General features: G+C 34.6%; 4 protein-coding genes across 5 annotated transcripts; 3 read left to right on the top strand and 1 right to left on the bottom strand.

Moving 5' to 3' along the window:
- On the top strand, positions 1 to 1,189 carry LOC104741422 (UPF0426 protein At1g28150, chloroplastic-like). Its single transcript, XM_010462287.3, has 3 exons — positions 1 to 407; positions 496 to 633; positions 824 to 1,189. The coding sequence occupies exons 1-3, from the start codon at positions 330 to 332 to the stop codon at positions 1,004 to 1,006; spliced, it is 399 nt and encodes a 132-aa protein (XP_010460589.1). The 5' UTR covers positions 1 to 329; the 3' UTR covers positions 1,007 to 1,189.
- Positions 1,190 to 1,441: 252 nt separating this feature from the next.
- LOC104741421 (uncharacterized) lies at positions 1,442 to 3,447 on the top strand. The gene is made up of 5 exons (XM_010462286.3): positions 1,442 to 1,968; positions 2,217 to 2,580; positions 2,683 to 2,753; positions 2,960 to 3,058; positions 3,177 to 3,447. Exons 1-5 carry the CDS (start codon positions 1,756 to 1,758, stop codon positions 3,273 to 3,275), a joined length of 846 nt encoding a protein of 281 aa, XP_010460588.1. The 5' UTR covers positions 1,442 to 1,755; the 3' UTR covers positions 3,276 to 3,447.
- A 4,336-nt stretch (positions 3,448 to 7,783) lies between these two features.
- LOC104741420 (indole-3-acetic acid-amido synthetase GH3.17) lies at positions 7,784 to 10,656 on the bottom strand. The gene is made up of 4 exons (XM_010462285.2): positions 10,057 to 10,656; positions 9,854 to 9,955; positions 8,656 to 9,491; positions 7,784 to 8,543 (listed from the first exon to the last, which is right to left on the bottom strand). The coding sequence occupies exons 1-4, from the start codon at positions 10,350 to 10,352 to the stop codon at positions 7,954 to 7,956; spliced, it is 1,824 nt and encodes a 607-aa protein (XP_010460587.2). The 5' UTR covers positions 10,353 to 10,656; the 3' UTR covers positions 7,784 to 7,953.
- A 7,933-nt stretch (positions 10,657 to 18,589) lies between these two features.
- On the top strand, positions 18,590 to 21,617 carry LOC104741419 (OVARIAN TUMOR DOMAIN-containing deubiquitinating enzyme 1). Of its 2 annotated transcripts, none has more exons than XM_010462283.3 (10): positions 18,590 to 18,863; positions 19,074 to 19,291; positions 19,525 to 19,590; positions 19,689 to 19,772; positions 19,907 to 20,029; positions 20,134 to 20,186; positions 20,331 to 20,380; positions 20,473 to 20,573; positions 20,992 to 21,249; positions 21,332 to 21,617. In XM_010462283.3, exons 2-10 carry the CDS (start codon positions 19,130 to 19,132, stop codon positions 21,353 to 21,355), a joined length of 921 nt encoding a protein of 306 aa, XP_010460585.1. In that variant the 5' UTR covers positions 18,590 to 18,863; positions 19,074 to 19,129; the 3' UTR covers positions 21,356 to 21,617. The 2 variants fall into 2 exon arrangements, with proteins under 2 accessions (XP_010460585.1, XP_010460586.1); XM_010462284.3 differs by having other exon boundaries at positions 18,613 to 18,863; positions 19,078 to 19,291.
- The last annotated feature ends 2,002 nt before the right edge of the window (positions 21,618 to 23,619 follow it).

Here is a 23,619-nt window from a genome sequence, read left to right as displayed (position 1 = left end):
GTTTGTTTGTTTTTTTTTCTTATATCACATTAGAGAAGCAAACTACTGATGTGATTTATGGATTGAAAAATGTCACAAATTTTCATCATTGTATACTATAAAGATTGTTAAACAGAAAAATTCAAATCAAAATAATTGTTGTAAACCAAAACAAATTATTTCAATTCGAGTAAAATTGGGTAAATCGTGTTTTATTATACGGACAAGACAAGACAACGTCATATAACCCAAATCCACAATTTTTCAGAAATCTCGCAGTGGGTTTGGTTTGGTTTCAAGTCTCTTGAGATAACTTCAGAGAGCCGAGGGAAGAAGAAAGAGAAGAAGCGATGGGTTTTGTCCTAACCTGTACTTGTCCCCCTTCCTCCTCGCTCCTTGTCGTCTCTCAGCTCCACCATCGTCACCAGGTATGTATGTATGTCTTTGTTCTTCGTCTTCTGATTTTTGATTGTCTCTAATTAATTAACAAATTCTCTTTTGTGGGTCACAATTCAGTTCTCCGCCGGAGTGAAAAGCTGTGAGCTTTGGCGTCGTCCTCATGAGTTATCATCTCCTCCGACCCGTAGAACCCTAATTTCCAAACCACGTTGTTTCAATCTCCCTCAAGAACCCATTCTCTCCGAGGCTCTCAAGGTACTCTCTTTTGATGTTGAATTGTATGCCAATTTCTTGATGTGATTTTGTATTCTTGATCAATCTTGGAGTAGTAGTAGTTAAGTGTTTACATTGTTTGTGTGTGTTTTATGTGTTGCCAAATTGGATATGATGATATTTTGATGCATCTAATCTAATGCTCTGTTATTGCAATGTGGTTGTTTTGTAGGAGCCAATTGCATTTGTGGGTGGGATGTTTGCTGGGCTTTTAAGACTTGATTTAAACGAAGAGCCGCTCAAAGATTGGGTGACCCGAACTGTTGAAGCTTCCGGTATTATGGAAGAGGGAGTTGATGCGGATGGGACGGTCTCCAATGACGAAGAAGCTCCTCAACAGATTGAGATTGAATGAGGTCTGCGTTCTATTAGAATGATATCTCCCTGTCTCTTCTCGTTACACCAAAGTCAATTCTTTTACCGCAACTGTGATTTTGGTTCTGCAGTGACCATCTGCGAGGATCTTTTGTAATGTAACCTTGTCTTCTTTATGTAAAAAGAAACAGAAATCCAAAGAATAATGCTTCATCTTGATATCTATAACTTGTTATGATGTGTCTTTTACTCAACTCTTATGCACAAATTTAGCCAAAACCAAAATCTTGGTTACATTAGGATCCGGAGCTGAGTTAGGAAGGCAACGGATTCGATCATTGTAAATGATGAGATTCAGGTTTCTTCTCCTTCAACATAAGATGCTAACAACATTCTTTGATGTTACTAAGAATTAAGACTTCAAGATAGAGGTCTTAGGTAATAAGTATACTTCATGTTGTTGCTCAAGTGCTATAAGATCAGTCGAATCAAATCAAAAGCTAACACAACATGGGTTTTGCATTGTCAGAAAGATGAGGCGTCAAATCTGACAACTTAGAGAACACAAAGATTTAACAATTACTATGTAATTGTCATCCATAGTGTTTGTAGCCTTGGGAAAACTTATTCAGTTATTTGTGTGGCTATTAGCTGAAAGAATAAAGATTCTTACACCCAATTCAACTGAACCACGTCATAACCAAAACGGCCGCGCTTTGGCACCTCTGATCTTCAGTATGCCTATGCCAGACCAAACCGGTACGACTTCTGTGAATTCAATTCGTGACCATGGCCTCGCGTTTGTTATCGACGACGACACTCATCACACCGCCGGCTAATCTCTACAAATCGCCGACGTGTTTCACAGCGAGAGGTGGGGTGAGAAAGGGAAGAAGGGTTATCGTCAGAGCTGTGAGCGATGGTTCACAAGGAGCCGTCGATGGAACTGTTTACAAAGGTGTTTACGGTCCCTGGACCGTTGAGCAATCCGATGTCAAAGAGGTCGCTTCTCTTCTCTCCTTTACGATTCCTACTCAATTCAGACTAATCTCGTTGCTTTTGGGTTCTTCAAAGTTCAGATTTTGGGATGTGCTTTGTTCTCATTGACATGCAAGTTGAATCCTTTTGTTAGTTTTAGACCAATTTGGTTCATGTTCTCATAATCATGTAGTGGAGAGGTTACTATGGAACTTTGTAGTTAAGCCCTGTTCAATGGAAGTTTTGATGATTGACCCTTTTTGCTATTTCAGGTTGTTCTGTACAGATCAGGACTAGTCACTGCTGCTGCATCTTTTGTAGCTGCTTCGTCTGCTGCATTTTTACCAGGAGACTCTTGGTTAAGTGAAATAATCAAACAAAACCATGATTTGTTTTACTTCGTTGGTGCTAGTGGTTTGGGGCTATCTCTGTTTCTTATTCATATTTATGTCACGGAGATTAAGAGGACTCTTCAAGCTTTGTGGGCGCTTGGTTTTGCTGGTTCCTTGGCCACTTATGCAGCCCTTGCTAGACCAGCCGGTGATAACTTGGTTCAGTATGTCGTTGATCATCCTACTGCTGTTTGGTTTGTTGGTCCCCTTTTCGCTGCTCTCACAGGCCTCGTTTTCAAAGAAGGTTTAAAAATCTTGCTTCTCCATTTGAACTTAGAATGCTTTTTTCCTGATATTTGTAACTTGTAAGCATACTGATGTTCTTGATTTGCATTTCTGTCTGCAGGACTCTGCTACGGAAAACTAGAAGCTGGCCTTCTTACATTCATCATACCTTCAGTTCTTCTTGGTCATTTGGTAAAGTAGTTTCGTTGATTAAGATATCCTTCTTTAGTTAACTTGAACCAGATTCCTGAGATCAAATAAGAACGTATCAGAAGGCCAATTTAGCTAATAAACTGCTGCATCATTTCTCTAAAGAGAAAGCTTCACATTTACTAAAATTGAGAATCTTGGTATTTGTTTGATTGGGATGACTTAAACTGGTATATTGAAATTTGCAGAGTGGTCTGATGAATGATGAGGCAAAACTGGTGTTGCTAGGAACATGGATGGCGCTCTTTCTAGTATTTGCTGGAAGAAAATTCACTCAGCCTATAAAGGTACACTGTTCCTCATTGAAGACTAGCATATACACGCTGTCGTGGAGGTCTTTCTATTTACGAAAGTATCTAAATGTCATAGTACCAATAATCTATCATCTGGTTTGATTTTTTGAAGGATGATATTGGGGATAAATCTGTTTTCACGTTCATGTCTCTTTCGGAAGATGAGAAGAAGGCTGTAGTTACAAAACTAGAGCAAGAAAAGTTGGGGTAATACTCTCAATGATACCGGAATGTTTTAAGCATCTTCAAGAACAGGTAAATATCTTTGTATCCATAGATTATATATGTACTACTGAGGAGAGATGTTTACCGTGAACAGTCTGTAGATTGTGATTAGTAGTCTTTATCATGATTTATAAATGACAATACAAATGCTATCAAAATCTTCATGTGCACCAAGCCATAATTTACCATTCCCTAATTTAGAGTTGGTGCATCCCATCTTCTGGCTGTTGTAATAGATTAACCCGGATCAGTCGGTCCCTTATGTGGCCTTGATTTATAGGATTTGGTATTGGAAAACTGCAAAGAAACGGGTCCAAACTTTCTTGTGACAAAAATGAAATATGGTTTTAGCTTGGGCCAACCTATCCAGAACCGGGCCAGGTTGTCCACAGGCTTTCAACCCAAAATCCCTAGTTATGAGTTGCATTTTACTAAGGAGACATGTATGTGTGTTACTGCCGTATATGGCGAAAGCTATGCTCCATACGATCTACTGCCGGCGCATGGAGTCACTTCTGAGTAGAAACCTACTGGTTATTCCATCGGGGAATTGTTATTAGCCATGGTGGAGGAAGAAGACCATGGTTACGACTTATCCCAATTAAGATAATATGATCCTGCAATAAAACATAGGTCTCAATCCATGGATTGATGTGTGGCAAAATCAATCAATATTGCGTGTTTTTCCGCGAACAATGATTGCGATATTTGTGGGTTTCCGAATTGGAGATTGGGAAATGCTGAGAAAAGAGTTGTTAAGTTTGCAAACAAAAGAGCGTGAAATTAGGAATAAATAAGGGTTTTGTCGTTGAATGTGAATCGGGACAAGCAATTGAAAGACAGGACACACGAGTGGGGTGTTAAATGCGGTGTACAGAGTAGGACTAATATGGTCTACTCTTTGACACTCTAATATTATGGACAGTCTCTCTCTTCAGTCTTGTTGCTTTCTGTCTCAATCTTCTAGGAGTTTTGTCATTTATTAACATAACTACAAAATTATCCAAAGTATGCATAAGTTGGACCAATGTATACTATTTGCATGGCTATGTTTGACCAAATTGTGACAACTATATGATCAATCAATAATTGCGAAGGGTTTTTGTGTCTCTTTACTTCACAAACCAAATGAACATATAGCTGAAGTTAGTTGTATGCTAGCTACATAATCTTTCCATATAATCTCTACAAAATCAGGTTTCTTTCTTTAGAATTGGAGATATGAGAGACAAGAAAAGCTGGATAAGAGAGAGAGAGAGGTCGATGAAGAAAGAGCAAGTGTTAAAAGAAGAGTCCCTACCACCAATATGAGGACGAACTCCAATTTGCGTGCGGACGAAAAAGAAGGAGTCGTGTCTAATCTCAATCCGCGTGTCTTCTTTTGTGGGTCTCTCTCTATCCTTCTGTCTCTTCTTTCCCTGCCCGAACGTTTGAATTCCTTATTTCCTCTTTGTTCCCTCTTTGCACTCGTGGCCTTCTTCTAACCTCTCCCTTTACACACACACACACGGCGCACACGCGCGTGCTTTTTTTTTTTTTTTTTTGGGTGTGTGTTTTGAAACATATCAATATTGTTTACCAAATTCTGAACTGATCTTGAAACTCATCTTGTCAGTAGAAATGATGATGTAAATTTTTGTTGTATATATAATATAATATATCCTAGATACGTTCATGTACATTGTATGTAGCCTATATAATAAATGATATATTCTGCGGAGTATACCATAATCCTACAATTTACAATTCGTAGTGAGTAAGATGATGTATATGCCATGTTCCGTCTTAGTTTGTTTCGCACATCTAAGTTATAGTAATTTGAATCTTTGTGAAAAAAATCAACATGCAAATTATTAGGGTTGGTTTATAGAAAAAAACACCATGCAAATTATTAATCAAAGTTTAGCGCATATTATAAATGTGTTATTCCCTATGTATAAATATATACTCAAAAGTCTCAAACACGTAATGAATTAAACAACCGTCCAAGCATATAATTTTATGTTAAGTGAAGTGAAGTGCAGTGAAATAGTTACGAACTTTTCGGAAAGCGTCTCAACGATTGTTAATTATCAAGCATTTACCCTTAACATGGTACTTTCTTTTGCTTTTGCATGTGTGTCAACGTCATATTCAGCATCTTCTCGGACTAAATTTGTAAAATTCTATAGTCGCTCTTTAATGAGTTAATTATATATATATTAAACCTTGGCTTATGGTGTGACTTATACCCAATTGCAATTGGCTACTCAAGATTAGCTTTCTATCAATTTTTGTTTCCAAAAAAACGTATAGGTTACGACTTATGAATGTGGAACGTAAACGTTAATGAACTATTTTCCCGAAAAGAGCACTGTATAACAGTAGATGCCTAACGTCCAAGTGTGGCTAAGCATCATCTCAAAACTAGTTTCTTTGGGTCTAATCAAAACCGTTGTGGATAGATTCTGATCTATGAATGCATTATTTGGATCTGTGTCATTACGCGGACAAAACGTGTATTTCATAAAATGAACAGTTTGTTAATTTATATTTATGAAGCAGACAGGATTAGATGGGGTTGTGGTGTGTGACTTTTATCACGATGTGTAGTAAAAAACAAGTTTCCATATAATTTTTTTTTACCGTAGATGCACACCCTCTTGAGGGCATTCGTATTGGAGGACTACAAAGGTAATAAGTTTTGGTATCTCACAAACTACCGTAGATGCACACCGTACCCTTAATTTTCATAAAGTATAATCAAAACTATAGTGGATAGTTTCTTTTCAATGAAGAATACATTATTTGAATCTGTCGTTAAGTTGACAATACGTGCATATATTTCCAGACTTACATGCAATGAATAGTTTACATCTTTATTTGTATTTACGAAACAGACAGTATTAGATGGGGTTGCAATGGTTTTGTGTTGGTAGCGTGACGAAAACGACAACGTTTTTGTTTTGGAGAGCGATACGGAAAGTTACATGACAGGACAGTTGAGAGACTCATCGTTTTCTCTCAAGTGAACAGTAAAGTATGTTCCCTTTTTTTTCTTTTGCTTTAATATTTGGGGTCACAGATCTGTCTCTTTTACCCCATTTACTCAAATAAACAACACATCCATCAAATCCAAGTCTTGTCGGTTACGTACTCAAACCCCACATTAACCATGCTTTCAAATTTATTTTACCATGCTTTAAACTGATTTCTAACGATGAAATCTTCAAGCAAGGAGTGGGTGGGCAATTCGGCATACGAGCCATATCATCGAATGAGGAATGGATGAGCATATTAGTCATATTACTGGTTTTGATTTGATATCCATCTCATGTTTCGACATTTTGGGTATACAAAATAGATATTTATCCCGATTTGTTTCAAAGTTTTGGGTATCGGAAACTACGAATGTGGTGGATAAAAAAGTTGTCACAAACAAAAACGGTATAAAATTTAATGTATTGAATAAAATAAATTCATGTTTTTTATACGACAATATTGGCATATATATCCATCCAATCGAATTTTAGAATTCTAGTAGATTCCACTTTTAATTTTACAAATCTTTTTTCGACAGCCAGAATCATGCAACATTAAATTATAATATATTTACTACATTACTAGTCCTACCACATAGTCATATAGTTTGAATATTTAATTATTTCATTAAAATCATAATTAAAAAAAAATAGATTGTGATGTGAATAGTTGATATAAAGAATTTATGTTTTCTAGTATATATCAATATATGTATATAATGATTCCATAAGCTCATACATCGTTTATTGTTGTTAGAATATTCTTGAATTTTTCTATTCTACAGTTTACATTACAATACTATTGAGGCACATGGTTAACTAATAATGTTTTAACCTACCTTGAGCTGAAAACAAATCCTAGACTTGTTTAAATGTCAACAACACTTGGAAAAAAATTGCATCGAAAATCTCTACCGTTTCCATATGTAAAACAATGATTTCGCATACATATTAAAAACTTATTCATAACAGAACTTCAAGACTTGTTTCTAATCCCAACGATGCTTTACGTAAAGTATTTTGAAGTTTTTGGAAGAACAAGAAAAAATATGGAAGCGTTGACGAGAGATAGTTGGAGAATATGCAAAAAAATAAAATAAAACAAATAATTTATGATGTGAGAAAGAAATGTGGATCTCAATGATGTTGCTGTGTGTTGGCTGGCATATTAAACCATCACCATCTTCATGTGCATCCAGACGTCACTCTTCACCTCTCTATCCAATTATTTCAATTATCTTCATCTTGTACTAAAGTAGATATATTTACAAAATGGAGTTTCGAAAGTTTATCTTTTAAAATACTTTTTCAGTTGTATAAATATATTGAATAATTTACGAAGAAAAAAATAGAGATATGAGTTTATGTAAAGGGTTTGGAACAAATTTGTACTAACAAGCATATATTTTCTAACAAATTAAGATGGATTTTTTTTTTCTTTTTCGAAAAAACACCATCAAATATATCGAAGAAAGAGACACAAAAAGTATACATTCACAAAATGAGAGGAATTTGCTGAAAGTTTGTTACAAAAGAGACAAAAGAGCTAAAACACTTAATAATTGGAAAAAAAAAACACCAATTAGCAACTTAACAAATGAGGATCTTACACTTAAAAAGATGTGATATTAAAGAAGAAAAATTCTAAGAATCTAAACCAAGTGGTTCCCATCTAGGAACTCTCTTACTGAAGAAGCTCCCAATAACTCTGGAATCAAGAATCTCAAGAGCTCCTCCAGATTTAACACATCTTGGAGTCTTATACTGATTCAAAGATGATCCTTGTGAGACACAAAAATCCATTAACGAATCAAACGTGCCCAAACTCACAACTCTAATCTCCAGTGGCCCAATCGATTTATCTCTGTTCCTGCACCTTCTGTACACGTAATCCAAACAATCCTCAACCTCAGAGCAACAATCCTCCATTGTCTTGTCGTCTAGCTTTGGTGGGTCGTTGCTGTAACGTGGCTTTAGCTCCCAGAAGAGCACGTAATGCCCTGGGATTGATGACGTGTCCGCATAGCTCGTGTACTCCATGAGTAAGAGGCTTGAAGGCTGTTGTAGATGGTTGAGTTTAGCTTGTGTCACCGCGTTTAGTAGATCTTCCTCGCTAGTTTTGTCAGTGTCGATGCTTAGTACAACGTTTCTTCGCTGCACGAAACGGAATTGAGGCGCTTTGTTGTGGAAACCAGTCACTTTTAGAATATCACCAACTCTGTATCTGTATAAACCTATATACAAAAAACAAAGGGATTTGTTACTTGTGTTACAAGTTACTAAATCCTTTTTAGGAAGCCCTAGAATTATATACTATAGATTATGTTCGTGTAGAGACGCACTGACCTGTGAATGTAGTAATGACTATTTCGTAATATCGACCGACTTCGACATTAACAAGATCGACAATAAGATCTTCCTTGAGAGCATCCTCGTCATCAGTGTTAGAATGCGATGCAAAGTTAATCTCTTCGTGGGATTTGTCGTCAACGGGCAAGAACTCGAAGTAAGCCATGTTAGGAAGAAGGGTATAGGAAACATCGGCAGGATCACACAACGGATTAAGGTTGATACCAAAGTAACACTCAGAGGAAGCATACATGGTTGAAACCAACGGTAAACCTCCGCTATAAAACTCTAGCGTCGGAATGTATTGAGCCATCGAACCTGTCACAATCACTTCAACATACTTAGCCTTAGGCCATAGCTTCCTCAAGATCCCTTCCCACGACTTCTCAGCACACTCACTCTCAATTTCATCAGCTAGTTCTTGATTTGGGCCATTAAGGATCGACAAGACCGAGTCTCTGCAGGAGTCAGTGATCCAGCTAGTGACAGTGCCGGTTCTAATGTCTGCGCAAAGCTCTTTGTAATGATCCTCCAAGAACTTGACCGCTCGAAGAAAGGCAGAGGCAAAGACAGCTCCGACTCTTAGGACATGAGATCGTTGGACTAGACCGCAGAGAAGCTGACAGTACATGCTCTGTTTGCTGTCTTGACAAAGAATGGTCTGGTCAGGGCTAGTGTAGACGTTATACTTGTTGAATGGTCTGTTTCTAAAATGTTGACTTTTGTAGTAGCTGGTCAAAACAGGACGCGCCATAAGACCTGAAAGAGTCTTGATCTCTGGTTTTATGAATAGAAGATACATCCCTTTTCCTTCATCTAGCCCATTCACATATCTGCAATTTTATTTACGTAACACAATCCATTAACAAAAAAGTTTATCTTCACTGTTTTATTAGTCCGAACAAAGAAGACAAATATAATTTACATTATGTTCTTTTCTTATTGTCCTATAAATATTCAAACTGCAAATTAAGAAAAAGTCGTTTTATTTGCTATAACTTATAACCAAACAAAAAGAAAACAAGTGTGTTCAATAAAATAATTAAAAACGTTTTTGAATATTTATGTTGTAAAAAGAGAGATAATGCACTAAAGAAAACTAAACTAAATATTGTTTTTACTTAACTTAAAGAAAAAAATAGTTTGTAAAACATGAAGATATTTGTTATTGTAAAAACTACAGTAATTTATTTACTTGTTCATGATAGGCACAAGCATGCTGTAGAAAAATGTCTTCCTCTCCAATTCTTCAGCTGTAGAAGGCATCAACTTCGGTTTTCCTGCAGAAGTCCCCGAGCTGTGTATCCAAATATTTACTCAAACTATTAGTAAACGTAACAAAAAATGTTTTTGTAAATCTTTGGTTGAAATTTGACTATACTATATTATGTATAATACCTAGTGAGGAGTTCTGTGATGGGCTGAGCGGAGACGATATCAGAGGATTCTCCATCGGCGATTCGTTGAATAAAAGGCTTTATGTCGTCGTAATTCACCACAGGGACTTTGTTTCTGAAGCTTTGTAGATTCTTGTCGGATTCTCCGTCAAGAAATGCTCGGAGATATTGTGTTCCGGAGTTTTGTGAGAGTATTTGGTGGAGAACTTGTTGTTGAATTGCCTCTGCATTTGTTGTTAGATCCTCGAGAAGCTTGAGACCAGCTTCTGTATCATTTGGGTCGTAACTTGGTATCATTGTGTCTGAAAGCAGACACAAACAAGGTTATGTTTGTGTTGCGCAATGATGAGTTCAAACCAGAAAAAGAAAAAAGAGAGAGAGACAGAGAGAGCTTTTGTTTTTTTTTTGTTTTAATTTTGTTGTGGAGAGAATCACTTCTTCTCTGTTCTTGAAGGTGTTGGTTTGGTGTGTATGAGGAGAAGGATGAAGAAATGGTTATATAATAAATTGGGAAATGATTAGATAATTATTAGAAAAATATATTTGAGAGGTCCTACAACACACATGGCCTTGTCTAGTTAGAATGAAGCTATTGTTGGTCAATATTACCTGTGCAGGCTTTCCCCCTATTATATTTTTATATATGTTATTTTTGTTTTTGTTTATTATCATATTTGTTTATATGTTGTTTAATCCTCCAATCAAGCTCTTTCTTTATGATCAGTTGAATAATATCAATCCAATCATATTCACAAGATTTGCATATGTCTGCAAAAAGATATATACTCACTTGGTCTTCACTATACTCATCTAAATAATATTATTGGCTCTTAGATTTTATTTAGGAACTCCTTGAAGCCTTTATAAAAACTCACATGCAAATTTTTCAAGAAAAAAGATATATTAAAAAGAAGTATGATTGCTTCAGTTAACAGACTATTCTTTATATGTGGCTATGGAGTTTTCATTTGCATGTTGTTTTTAACATGTAATTTCGCATTGCTGTGAAATATTACACAACCATTATTCAAATTCCACAGACATATGTTAGTTTGTATGCCTATATATATAAATATTAACCTCATTTATGTGCGATAATTGGACTCCATATATAATAATCACAAGTTTGACTTATGGCAATCAAGATTAAGAGAGAGGGGGATTGTTAAGATTGTTATGATAAAGTCATCATCTTGGTGATGCAGATCCAAATGCATATGATAGGGTCGTTACGTCGATATACATATATTATAAGTAGACCAATTGACTAATTAACCATATATGATGAAAATTACAGCATAAAATAACATGCAACAACTTAATTCAATTACGGAAAATTAGAATAACATGGGATATTCGGATTAGGTTAATGTATAGGTCTTAGTGGTGACGAGGAAACAGATGTGAAAAGAGAGAAGAAGCGTGAGAGAGATGTGTTCGATGATCTTTTTTTTTCTCGTGAACAAATTTCATTCAAATACGTTATGTCATACATTTTAGGCATGTTCCATCCATTCCTTTGCTTTAGGCTTTTTCTATTGCTTCCTTTATTTTGGTTAGTTAGTCTTTCAATGATCAAAATTAAAATAAAAACTTGTCGTTAACGATTAAGTTGATTTGATTAAATTTATTCATTTTCTTCCAAACATTTGTTTATATTTCATGATTATATCTATTATTCCACTATATGTACAATAACAATATAAATTAAATAACTAAGATATGAATCTCGTTTAGGATTTTTTACGAAACGGGCCTATACTCAAATTAGTTTTATAAGTTTTAGGAGTTTATATAAAGCAACACAAGTCATGTATCTTTTCTCTGAAAGAGGACGATGAAGGAGTATTAGTGCTATTCATTTTGGTCCCTGAATAATAAGCGCATACATTCATTGTGGATCTTAAATTTGCGGAGTGGACCTTACGACACATGTTTCACACATTTCTCTTAATCCCATTGGTTGCCTCATCAATAAATAAAATAAAGAAACTATAATAAACATAAAATCAATAATTTAAAATTTTCATTAGAAGTATATTTGAACTATGGAGTTATACGAGTTGATAATAGCTGCAGGTATAATTTGAACTATGAAATAATTTTTTTTTTCATTAGAAGTATAATTTCCGTAAAGAGAATGTATACTGATTTTGAATTTCAGAATAAATATGAAATATTAAAAACTATTCAACTCACAGAGATACGAAAGCGAGACTAGTTAAAGTTGCATTTTTTCCTTCCACAAATATATAGACCGGTCCACAAAATCTTTGAAGAGATGCAGGGCATACGCAATCTCTAAGACCGACCAGCTTTATAGACATGCACTCTTTTGAATAATTTTCTAACCTTACTATTTTTGTTTTTAAGTATCAAAATCTTGAAATTGTTGGCAGAAATAACGAAGAAAAAATTGTCGAAATCTTTTGTCCCTTCGGGGATATCCAACAAATATAGAATAATACGGAAAAAGTTAGCATAGTTATTAAGCAAGGATAATATGGACACATAAAAACCATTAAAAAAAAGATGATACAGACAAATTGAGAAACTTTCCAATTTTTTATTTATCAAATTATATATATGTTGTAGTTCTTTGTTCTTTAGTTTGTTTTCTAATAATATTTTCCGCGACGTAACACCCTCTTTTAGTTTCTTTATGTCATTTTAGGGTAAAACATCCCAAACACTAATTTGATATGGATCACTTCTTTGCAAATTGTGGTTCGAACCTTTCGAGTGATGATCTGTATCGTCTGGTCTCATTGTGAGTAAACTACTTTAAATACTTTGGTATATCCGTATATGATAATTATACACATGTACATTATATATATCTCTTGAATCTTCGCCATCTCATGTTCAAATTTAGCTAGAGATGGATGACTTAAGCCTCAAAAACAGATATTATAAACTGCTAATTAATTAAGGAAGATTATAAGAAAAAAGGCAAGAACTATTTTGTTTAGAAAATAATGGAAACAAAATCACAAAACAGGAAAAAAGAAAAAACATTTGTATACATTATTATTGTTCCAACTTCCAATTCCTTATTAAAGTATATGTCAACGGGATTCTAAGCATATTCATTGGAAACAACAGTCATGGTAGAAGTTAAAGGATCAAACGTTGGCTGTAACGTAAGTCATATATACACACTTATTAAAGTATGTTATCAAGTCAACAACAAGCCTGAGCCTAAAAATCCAAGGTTAAGAAGTTTTGGGTTTCAGGGTTCGTTGTATATTAAACGTTTACTGTTAGTTTAAATATTATGGTATAGTCGTATAGACGACGTATAGTGGTTAAAGAACCTTTTACTTTGAAAATTATCCACCACTTGAAGATGAACACATGAAATTAAAAGGAATAAGAAAGAAAAAACTGCTGATGGCCTGACGCAGTCGAACGTTTGAATTCCATACTATATATACGTAAGATTAAAGGGAATATTGTCGAAATAGGCATTATTTGGCAAGGAGTTTCGGATTTGGGCACTTTGTACAGGGAAACCAAACAGTAACAAAAATATCAGTTTCTGACTCTTTTGCCCTTCGCTGATTGAAGGGTTTTTAGACATAACGAAATAAGAGAGGGGGAGTTGATTACGACGACAGCGGTGGCTCGGGAGTTGTCTGAGAAGTGGCTGTGTTTGGGTCTGGAATTAGCGGTGGTGTCGTAACTGCTAGTGGCCGGTGGCTGACATTTATTTAGAACGGCTTCTCTAATGCTCCAGATCCCGAAAGAAAACTAAACCCTACTAGTTCGTAATCGGAGAACCCAAATACAATTATCTCAACAAGAAAACGTCAAAATCCAAAAAAACTGATGAATTCAAAAGGAGAAAAAAAGAAGAAAACTAAACCTTAATAGATAGTAAATGGAGAACCCAAATATTGTTTATGACATTTCGTCCAAAAAATAAAACACATAACATAGAAGAAGAAAGCTTCGAGCTTGGGCTGAAAACGAAGAAGAGAATGACGTCACCGAATGAAGGGTAGAACTGACTTTTACACAAAAGCAACAATGCCTGTTTTCGTAAGAAAACTCGAAAGTGCCTAAATCCGAAGACATTGCTAACACAAATGTCTTTTTTTTAATTAACTCAAGATTAAATAGACTTCTTACATATGTAAGAGTTTTTTTTTTTTTGATAACTCAGCTACTCGGCCGAGAAAACCATGTTAAATTTCGAATCTCCGTGACCAATACTATTCGAACTTAACCATTGGACCAAGACGACTTGGTTTAAGAGTTCTATTTCTCTTACTATCAAAAGAGAAAACTATTTTTTTCAAGACAATTTGTTTTGTTAATAACTTGTTTAAATATAGTGTTTTTCTACTAGACCTAATGGCCTAGTTAACCCCATAAAAGGAAGAGGGGTCGAACTCAAAATTCGAAAGAGCTGATGGTCATGGTCTAGATAATAGCTAATTTTAGTGTTATACTTGAGACAATACCAGTATCGAATCGGAGACATGGTGGAGAAGCAAGATAGATGGGACCGCAGACGTGTGAGATTGATTAATTGAGGAAGTAAAACTTACGAATCTCAAATTCCAAGTTTACCCACCAGTCTCAAAACTCAAAAGTTTTAAAACTAAATGAGAACATCATCTATTTCCCACACTTATATGTTTTATTTCTAGGGCATGTAAACACATAGCATATCTATTAATTCTAATATTTTAAATGTTAATGGTATAACTGAAAACAAGTCTATACATTTTTTTTTTTCAAACTACATTTTCTAAATCGACTTAGACAATTTAGCATATCCACTTTATTGTTTTCTTCTTAGACTAGAAGAAAGTGGAAACTTACTTCGTTTCCTTTTAAGAAACATATATTAATTTAGAAATTCACAATTTTTTTTTTGTATGATGCATTCTTGTCTTCCAAAAGTACCTTCCCACTTTCCTTCAATATCAATCAACAAAATGACGTGTAATTAAAAAAAACTATATTAATAACTAAAATGTTACTATAGTGTATATTCGTTGATCAAGAAATAAATGTTACTTTATTATACATAATGGATTTTGGGTGCTCGTGGTCACACGAAAATTTGTAAACCATATCCGTAGTCCATAAGTTATTACTATCTCTACTTTTGTGTAATCGTATCTGAGTTCGTTATTCTCAAACCAAATTCAAATTAAGACGAAGAGATAATATCATAAAACCTTCGATAGGGTGCTTCCACCTCATTATTCTATAATATGTCGTGTATTCATAAAAACTCAACCTAAAATAATCTAAAGTGAAAACTTTTATGGAGTAGGCAACTTCAATTAATGTTAATACACATTAACAAAGTGGTATACGTTGCTTGGAATAGAAGAGACTGATCTATTTAGTACTCATTAATGCAGTAAGCACATCAACGATCCCAAAGTGAATAGAATTAGTTTAGTGTAAAGAGTTGTTTGGTTTTTGGTAAACGCCTTGAAGGCGAAAAGGGACTTAGTATTAATTAAATTGTTGATTAGGACATTTGTTCAGGGATTTGCTTAGATTTGGTCTTTAGAAGTCTTTTATTGCTCAGATTAACATAAAGTAAAATGAAAAAGCAAGTGTCTCTACGAGGGCACATGTAGTCTTGAAACGAGGAGAGGATTTAGGAGCGAAAAAAGGATGATTAAATTATAGCATAATGGTATATATGTTATCATCTCATCATAATCATAGTGACTAGCTTAAGCTTATATATAAAGAGAATGAGCTATGCGTTATATATAAGTAACCTTTGGATCGGAGCTAATGAACAAACCATGCATAGACCATTTTTACCCCATGTCAAGATAATGTTATATCACAGTTCGGACTGATTACAAGTTAAAACTAAAATTTTATTTTACTTTTATGTGTACATTTCTTTCGTAAATATATTATCAATTTATCATATATAAATTCACAACCGCAAATGCAACATTTTTCTGTTTTTGTTTTTGTGTTAAATATTATGGCCTAAAAATCTAAATGCATGTTTCAAATATTTATATATCATTGCAGCTATGACGATGGACAGATCAATACGTAAATATTAGAGACCAATCTTGAAGTTGCGGTTATCACAACGTACCAAGACATCGAGTTTCAAATTAATTGATTTGGACTGAACATAAATCCATAGCCGTCTGCCCAACTTGGAAACACAATTTAGAGCCTAGCTAAGTCAGCTTTATTTGTTAGAGCACACCCAACAAAAATGGGGTAGTTGAGGAGGTCACAGTATAAGTGAATTCGTAGAAGTTTCAGGTTTGATTTCACTTCGAACAAATTCGATGCACGTGCAACCACTTGAACTTCGGTCTGTATAGATTTTGTCAGAGGTGGGTTTGAGGGAACTTCCTAAACCAAGGAACTTGCTCACCTCGGATTAGCTGGACTTGACCCAAACACTAGTGACAATAAAAAAAGTGTCAAAGGGGGGAAGTGATAAGGCAATATGGTTCAAAGGACCACTTCATATATGCACACATCATCCATATACTTCATATAACCTACACTTCATATGTGCACACATCATCCATATACTTCATATAACCTAATTATCCACTAATCAGAATATAAGAAAAACCTACACTTTCAACTTGATGGGCTCTAACCTAACCGTAAGCCTCAAATACCAACCTTGGGTAAACCATAAATTTACCAAACTTCCGATCGAGGTCTGTGTCTTTTCTTTGATTTTACCTAACTGGTCTCAGTCCAGTGACGTTTCTTTGTTCGTCTATGTCCTATATCAGCTTTTCCTTAATGCACGCTTTAGCTCCATAAAGAAAAGAGTAAAAAACTGTGATTTATGCAAACTGAAAATATATGACTAGACTTAAAATTCTAATCCCTGTGAATGCTAAACTTTTTTTTTCGATAGTAAATGTGGTCAAATTTAATTAAAAATAATGTTAGGTACCCTATATCTATATCTTCGATTTTACCCAATTGTATGGGTCCAGTTATGTTTCATTGTTGGTCAAAACCACGTACCACACACTTTAGTCAAAATGTCCTAATTTATCGGTAATACTAACAACGGGCTCTCGCTTGAATACTCCATTATTAAAAGAAGTGGTAGAACCTCCAGATAAATCTAACACTAAATATGTTTTTCTTTTCTTATGACACTTGATCCAAGTGGTTCAAACACTAAACTAATGCAATCGGGTCAAACAAAGTTCCGACAAGTAGACTTTAAAAAATGTTGCATAATGCCCGAAACCAATAATTTCTCTTTGGCGTAGTGACCAAAAATTAGTTGGGAAATGTTAAAAAAAAAAAATGGGGCATAATAAGTTTTAAGGTTATTTAGTCGTTTGCCCCATGCGCGAGCTCCATCATGGAAAGATAAGAAAAAAAAAAGGATACAAAATATTTATTTTCTTTTTTTTTCTTATATAAATCGTATTATTATTTTGTCTTTTGACGAGACGAAAAAAACTATAAAATAGTAATCTAGAATTAGGGTGCATGTGAAAAGAAATATAAATTGGTTGACGAGATGTAATAGTTATAGAACATGTTGTTTCGGTTGGCCTTTTAACATCTCATAACCACAAATGAATTAACATTACATATAGTCAGACAAAAACCATTCCATAGATTACTTTATTTTCCAGAGCTTAAGTTTTGTGTCTTTATGCAAGAGTTAGGCAAGAGGACTTTCAGCACTCTAGACTTTCTCGGGAGTGTTTAACTTGTTGGACTCTCGGCACACGGTAAAGGTATGAAACGAGTGACCCTAGTGATTTTATAATAATAACTAGAATAAATAAAGGTCTATGTACAAAATCACCCCAACTTGAGTTAGAGAGTAGATTGTCACGAAAACACCAAAAACTTTCAAGCTCTTCTGATTGTACAAACTCCAATAACTGTACTAATCATGTCTAAAATGATTAAATCCAACACGCTGTTAATTTTAAGACGAAGAAGATTGTGGAATTGCCTTAAAATGATGGTGTGTTGCATGTGATCGTAAATGCATGTTAATTGTTAAATAAACGGGCACAATTTGTTTTTAATTTTTTTTTCCGGAAAATATGTTAAAGAGAGTAGTAGTATTGGCCAACATCTAAATCCAAATTTTTTTTAACGAAATTTTAGAGACTGTATTCAACCTTAGATTTCATATGATTTGAGGTTTACCGAGTTTTTTTTAATGAGTTTTTATATAATTTTGAAGATTTTGGATGAATTTAGAAAATTTGTTATAATTTATAGTAAAATCTTTCCAAATCCCACTTAAAATTACGAGATTTAAAATTTTGTATTTTTAACCAGAAACAATATTCAACCTTCTCAAGTTATTAGAAAGTAATCCTTTAAATATAAAACTTTATTGAACTTTTTAAACCTCATAACTAAATAATATAAAATTTGTTATTTTAACACAAATGACCAAATTAATTGTTCACATAAGGGGAGTCCATAAGCAGAAAAAAAAGTTCTTCTATAGGGCCAAAATACTCAGGCCCATTTGGACTACCGTTTTGCAACGACGATTCGACTAGTAAAAAAAAAAAAATCAAAGTGTACATACTTTGGGGGAAAAAGCGAAACGTCTCATACTTCTTTACTAATACCAGTTGTGCCCCTCCTCCTCCTCCTCCTCCAATCAAAAGATTTTTGGTTTCCCCAATTTGAGTAAAATCTCTCTCAATCTTTCTTTTTAGCTTCCATCGGTTTTTTAAAACATCTCAGAGTTGTGTCCCAACCGCTTCGCAATTAGGGTCTCAAGTATCACATAATCATCATCTCCGTTTTTCCTGTTTCAATCGATCTCTGTTTTTTCAGGTAACCATTGATCTTTGCCTAATTTCACGATTCTTTGATTCGGATTTGTTTGATTCGTAAAACTGTTGATGAACAAATCTGTTAACGAGCAATCAATTATTATATTTATAATAACTTGATTGAATTGTCTTTAATTGGATGATCAGTTGATTGATTGATTGAATTGAGTTTGCTTTCGAATTGGATTTTGAAATTGGTATTGTCGATCAGGAAGCTAGATAGAGGGAGAGAGAGAGAGAGAGAGAGAGAGTTTAGTGAAAGTGAGGATGCAGAATCAGAATGATATGGTGAAGGATGAAGCTGAAGTAGCTGCTGCTTCGATTAAGTGTGAAGAATGGGGAACTTGTTCATCACTGGAAGATGCTTCTATGGATCAACCGTCTTTTCAAGAAGATGAATCTGCTAAAGTTCCTTATGTTGGTGATAAGGTTTGAGACCTAATCTTATCACATCTTTATGTAGAATTCATCTCCTGTTTCATATTTTCGTGTTTCTTGGGATCTACATGAAACTGTCAATCTTGCTCTGTTCTTTGAACTAATCTTTTTGCGCATTTGTATTGCAAGTGAAACAAAAACTGCTCTCTAAAATGAACAAACCTTTTCATGTTTTAAACTTTTAAAAAAGTTTGATGCTTGCTTTTTGGTTCATTGCTGTGCAGGAACCTCTCTCTAGTTTAGCTGCAGAGTACCAATCAGGGAGTCCCATTTTGCTTGAGAAGATCAAGGTTTCCTTTCTTTCTGTTTCTTCTTTGTTTTTTTTGTCTGTCGAGGTTGTTGCTTTCAGTTTTTTCTTATAATATTATCATGTTTGCAATGCCTGTAGATACTGGACTATCAATATATCGCGATCCGGCGAACAAGAGGCGATGGAAATTGCTTCTTCCGAAGTTTTATGTTCTCTTACCTTGTATGTTCTCATAATGTCTTCAAATTTTTCTCAAGCTTTTTGTTTGTGTTGTTACGGTTTTTGGATGCTGTTTTGCATAGACGTGGTTTGTATCTCTAGCTAAACTTGTTTTTTCCTTTCTACTTTACTTGCAGGAGCATATATTGGAATCACAAGATCGTGCTGAAGTCGATCGTATCAAGGTCAATGTTGAGAAATGTAGAAAGACTCTGCAAAACTTAGGTTATACAGATTTTACATTTGAGGACTTCTTTGCGGTAAATTAACCACCTTATTTTCGAGATTTGTTTTCTAGTGTCTGCCGTTTAAATTTGTTAATATTATAACGAAATGCTCAATTTTGTTTTTCGTAATGATACAGCTGTTCCTTGAGCAACTTGATGACATTCTCCAAGGAAGTGAGGAGTCTATAAGGTAGATGACTGTTTGCCTAGACGGATTTTTAATTGGCATTTGAGTTTGATTTCGGATTTGGTGTGATAAGTTCTGACTTCCATGAATGGCACAAGTCTCTTCTCATAGTATCTCATCCTTTTTGCAACTATCTTTCTCTTACAGCTATGATGAGCTCGTTAATAGAAGTAGAGATCAGTCAGTCTCAGACTACAGTAAGTTGCTTTAATTTTCTTTAGCATTGCTCTGATTTCTTTGGCGATGCATATCCAACTGTACATAGTGTTGACAAATTTTGTTGTTTTAGTTGTAATGTTCTTCAGGTTTGTTACGGCTGGTGATATACGAACGCGTGCTGATTTTTTCGAGCCCTTTATAGCAGGCTTATTAAACACAACAGTGGATCAGGTTTGTACACGCTTACTATGTTGTGGAAGTCTAGCCACTTGGTGATATATTTGAAATTTCTTCATGCGTCTCTGTGACATTTCTGTCAATTTTAAAGTCTTTCAGTAACAATAACTTACTATTACCTCTGAAATTTTTTGTTGGTGGTACGTTTCTAGTTCGCCATTGTAGCATTATGCAGAAATATATAACAAAAATGATGTAGGTTAGTTTAGAGATGCATTTACAATGTACAAAATTTCATCAAAACTGGATGCTACCAAACTCGCTTGCTTTGTATGGGATTATTCAGTGTCGTGAGACGCTAAGTCGCTTGCACTTATGCTTAAACTAAAGATTCTATAGAAAGCTCTGAATACCTCTTACTAGATTGTTAGAGCATAGGTGAATGCAAAGTATTAACACTAGTTTGTTATAGTTTTGCAAGTCCTCGGTCGAACCAATGGGGGAAGAGAGTGACCATATTCACATAACCGCTTTGTCAGACGCGCTTGGTGTTGCAATCAGGGTTGTGTATCTTGACCGTAGCTCATGTGATAATGGAGGCGTCACTGTGAACCATCATGACTTTGTTCCTGTGGGCACTAATGAGAAAGAAGAAGCTTCAGCACCTTTTATAACCTTGTTGTATCGTCCAGGCCATTACGATATCCTCTACCCCAAGTCATCTTGTAAGGTATAAACACGATATCGACATATGAATCTCTTCCTTTTAGATTTTTCCTGGTTTAAGTTGATGATTGTGCTGTAACGTACAGGTATCCGAGAATGTGGGGAAATGATCATTTGATATATCATAAAACCCATTAGAAGATGTTTACAAAAAACTTTGGTAGTATGGATTCATGTGGATGAAACCATGGAACAATCAACAATTACATCATCTATTTGCTCCTGGATTATGATAAAAGAACCCTTTTTGCAACATTGATATATAATGGACCGTCTCTTTACTTTGATCTTGCCTAGCTTGTATTTTCATGATAAATTCCTTTGTAGTATTATTATTGATGAGCAAGTGGAACCAAAGGGTTTGCAATTTCACTAATGGTATAGTTCCAAGTTTGTTTTAATGGCCTGACTAAATCTCTTTAAAGTTTAAAATATGACAAAGAAAGCAAACCCTTTTGGAGTGTCCTTTATGGCAAAGAACAAGCAGATTGGCATGAATTTTCCTATCATTGGACGAGTTAAGGCTACAATTTTGATGCCGAAAAATGTGGGCTGCGCCATGTTGGCTCATTGTGGACAGTGGATTCTTTCGACCATTTTATTAAAGTGGGGTGGGTTAAACCCCTTTGACACTCATAATTTATTAGTCTCGTTAAGTATATAGTACCCCCAAAAAATGTAACAGAAGAGTCCAAAAGATAAGTGTTAGTATCAATTCCGTATTTCCTTTGTTACAACCATCTAAAGACTATACTGTAGAAGTTCAGATTGTATAGTGTATATGTAGACGTCCCTTTTTTTGTTTGTCACTTTCTTCTTTGGAAGCTTGTCCCAAAACAAAAGAGAATCCGTTTATATCCCAAATGAAATCAAAATCAAACTTGGCACCATTGTTCCTCTAATTGAACAGTGCAAACTGAACATAAATCCAGTACTAGCTAGTAGTTGTAAAAAGGGTCAAAGTCACCCGCCATAGTAAAGGTAGACATGAGATTCACTTAGCTGTCTTGGACCTCCCATTAATCGATATATGCAATTCCCTTTATATTATCCAGTACACATATGTATTAGAAGTTGAACTTAATGTTAAAATGCATACTTTTCAGAAACAAAGAAGAATACAGATCTCTCAAACATGAGTTTTTGAAGTCTATTTCTGACTTTTTATTATAAATCTACCAAATATTGCCATTTAAGTACTTATACACATTTTTGAGTGTTTTTTTAATCATTTCTCACAGGACAAATTGTGAGCTCACGTTTGGGATTTTATAACCTAGCTAAAATGAAAGGGACAACAACTAAAGCGAAAAAGAGAAGAAAAAGTTTGAAGACAAAAGGTAAGAAATTTAGATGAGGAGAGGAAAAGAGGGTGTGATTGGTATAGGCATGTTCTCTCTTTGATTTAATAATTCCCCACTACACCTTACAAAAAAGACTCATACACACACTTGTTACCGTTACAATTTTCATTAAAGAAAAACTCAAATCCTTTCCTTTTGACCTACCCCTCTATCTCTCTCTTCCTCTTATACTATATAATTTTCCACTATTAGCATGTTAATATACATTTATATATTACACACATACAAATGAGACATAGTCACATGCATAGAGCCATAGACCAATACATAAAAGTGAAATATATTTGAAAATATCAGCCAGAAAAGTAAGGCTTTAAAAGGTGTATGGGGATCTTGTTTCTTGATATAGATATGTGAAAAATAAGAAGATTAGTAATTTCAATCAATTTCGTTTATAAAAGTAAGTTTACAAGTGTGTGTATGTAATTGCTCGTAATGATCGCATATCAAAATTTCGCTTTTATAAATGCCTATACTAGCTTTTCACTTTGTTGTACATATATGATGGAGTAGATTTTTGGCTATCAAAGAGTCCGAACTACTTCAGGACATGTGGCCGGCTGATCGGCGAAACTATTTCCAGAGAGTGTGACAAGTTACTCAAACATCTAGGAAGACATGGCACTCCATCATCTTTCAAGTGTCCCGTCCCAAGTGTTGAAATGATCTCCCATTTGGAATGTTCGAAAGTTGTATTATGATTATCAGATTATGACTTAGTTTTGTTTGACATATTATGATAAACAGTTACACTCTGACTTAATTGTCCCGCCAATCTCAATATTTTGTTTTGAACAATTCAAATTTAATAATAATAAGCTTTAAAAAAATGAATTACTACCATCATGATATGAAAATCTCCAAAAATTAAGAATATATTTACAGCTTACTTTGATCAAATATGATTTTTTCTTATATTTATGTAATTTACACTTTAATGTGGTGTATTTGGAATCCGACTAATTCAAATTAAATATCGAAAATGTGTTAACCCAAAGTGAAGCTAAACA

The sequence above is a fragment of the Camelina sativa genome, chromosome 14 (assembly GCF_030686135.1).
Source record: "Camelina sativa cultivar CO46 ecotype springtype chromosome 14, ASM3068613v1".
NCBI lineage: Eukaryota > Viridiplantae > Streptophyta > Magnoliopsida > Brassicales > Brassicaceae > Camelina > Camelina sativa.
The sequence above is the reverse complement of the archived record's forward strand: the minus strand, read 5'-3'. Positions and strand labels throughout refer to the sequence as shown.

What these genes read in the sequence shown, in the direction of transcription:
- LOC104741422 (XM_010462287.3), top strand. Translation starts at nt 330, where the DNA reads ATGGGTTTTGTCCTAACCTGTACTTGTCCCCCTTCCTCCTCGCTCCTT. An exon ending in AGCTCCACCATCGTCACCAG is followed by an intron (nt 408 to 495) that starts GTATGTATGTAT and finishes GTCACAATTCAG; the next exon opens with TTCTCCGCCGGAGTGAAAAG. An exon ending in TTCTCTCCGAGGCTCTCAAG is followed by an intron (nt 634 to 823) that starts GTACTCTCTTTT and finishes GTTGTTTTGTAG; the next exon opens with GAGCCAATTGCATTTGTGGG.
- LOC104741421 (XM_010462286.3), top strand. Translation starts at nt 1,756, where the DNA reads ATGGCCTCGCGTTTGTTATCGACGACGACACTCATCACACCGCCGGCT. An exon ending in AGCAATCCGATGTCAAAGAG is followed by an intron (nt 1,969 to 2,216) that starts GTCGCTTCTCTT and finishes TTGCTATTTCAG; the next exon opens with GTTGTTCTGTACAGATCAGG. An exon ending in AATTCACTCAGCCTATAAAG is followed by an intron (nt 3,059 to 3,176) that starts GTACACTGTTCC and finishes GATTTTTTGAAG; the next exon opens with GATGATATTGGGGATAAATC.
- LOC104741420 (XM_010462285.2), bottom strand. Translation starts at nt 10,352, where the DNA reads ATGATACCAAGTTACGACCCAAATGATACAGAAGCTGGTCTCAAGCTT. An exon ending in CTTGTGCCTATCATGAACAA is followed by an intron (nt 9,492 to 9,853) that starts GTAAATAAATTA and finishes ATAAAATTGCAG; the next exon opens with ATATGTGAATGGGCTAGATG. An exon ending in AGTCATTACTACATTCACAG is followed by an intron (nt 8,544 to 8,655) that starts GTCAGTGCGTCT and finishes TTTTGTATATAG; the next exon opens with GTTTATACAGATACAGAGTT.
- LOC104741419 (XM_010462283.3), top strand. Translation starts at nt 19,130, where the DNA reads ATGCAGAATCAGAATGATATGGTGAAGGATGAAGCTGAAGTAGCTGCT. An exon ending in TCAGTCAGTCTCAGACTACA is followed by an intron (nt 20,381 to 20,472) that starts GTAAGTTGCTTT and finishes TTGTTGTTTTAG; the next exon opens with TTGTAATGTTCTTCAGGTTT. An exon ending in ACCCCAAGTCATCTTGTAAG is followed by an intron (nt 21,250 to 21,331) that starts GTATAAACACGA and finishes TGTAACGTACAG; the next exon opens with GTATCCGAGAATGTGGGGAA.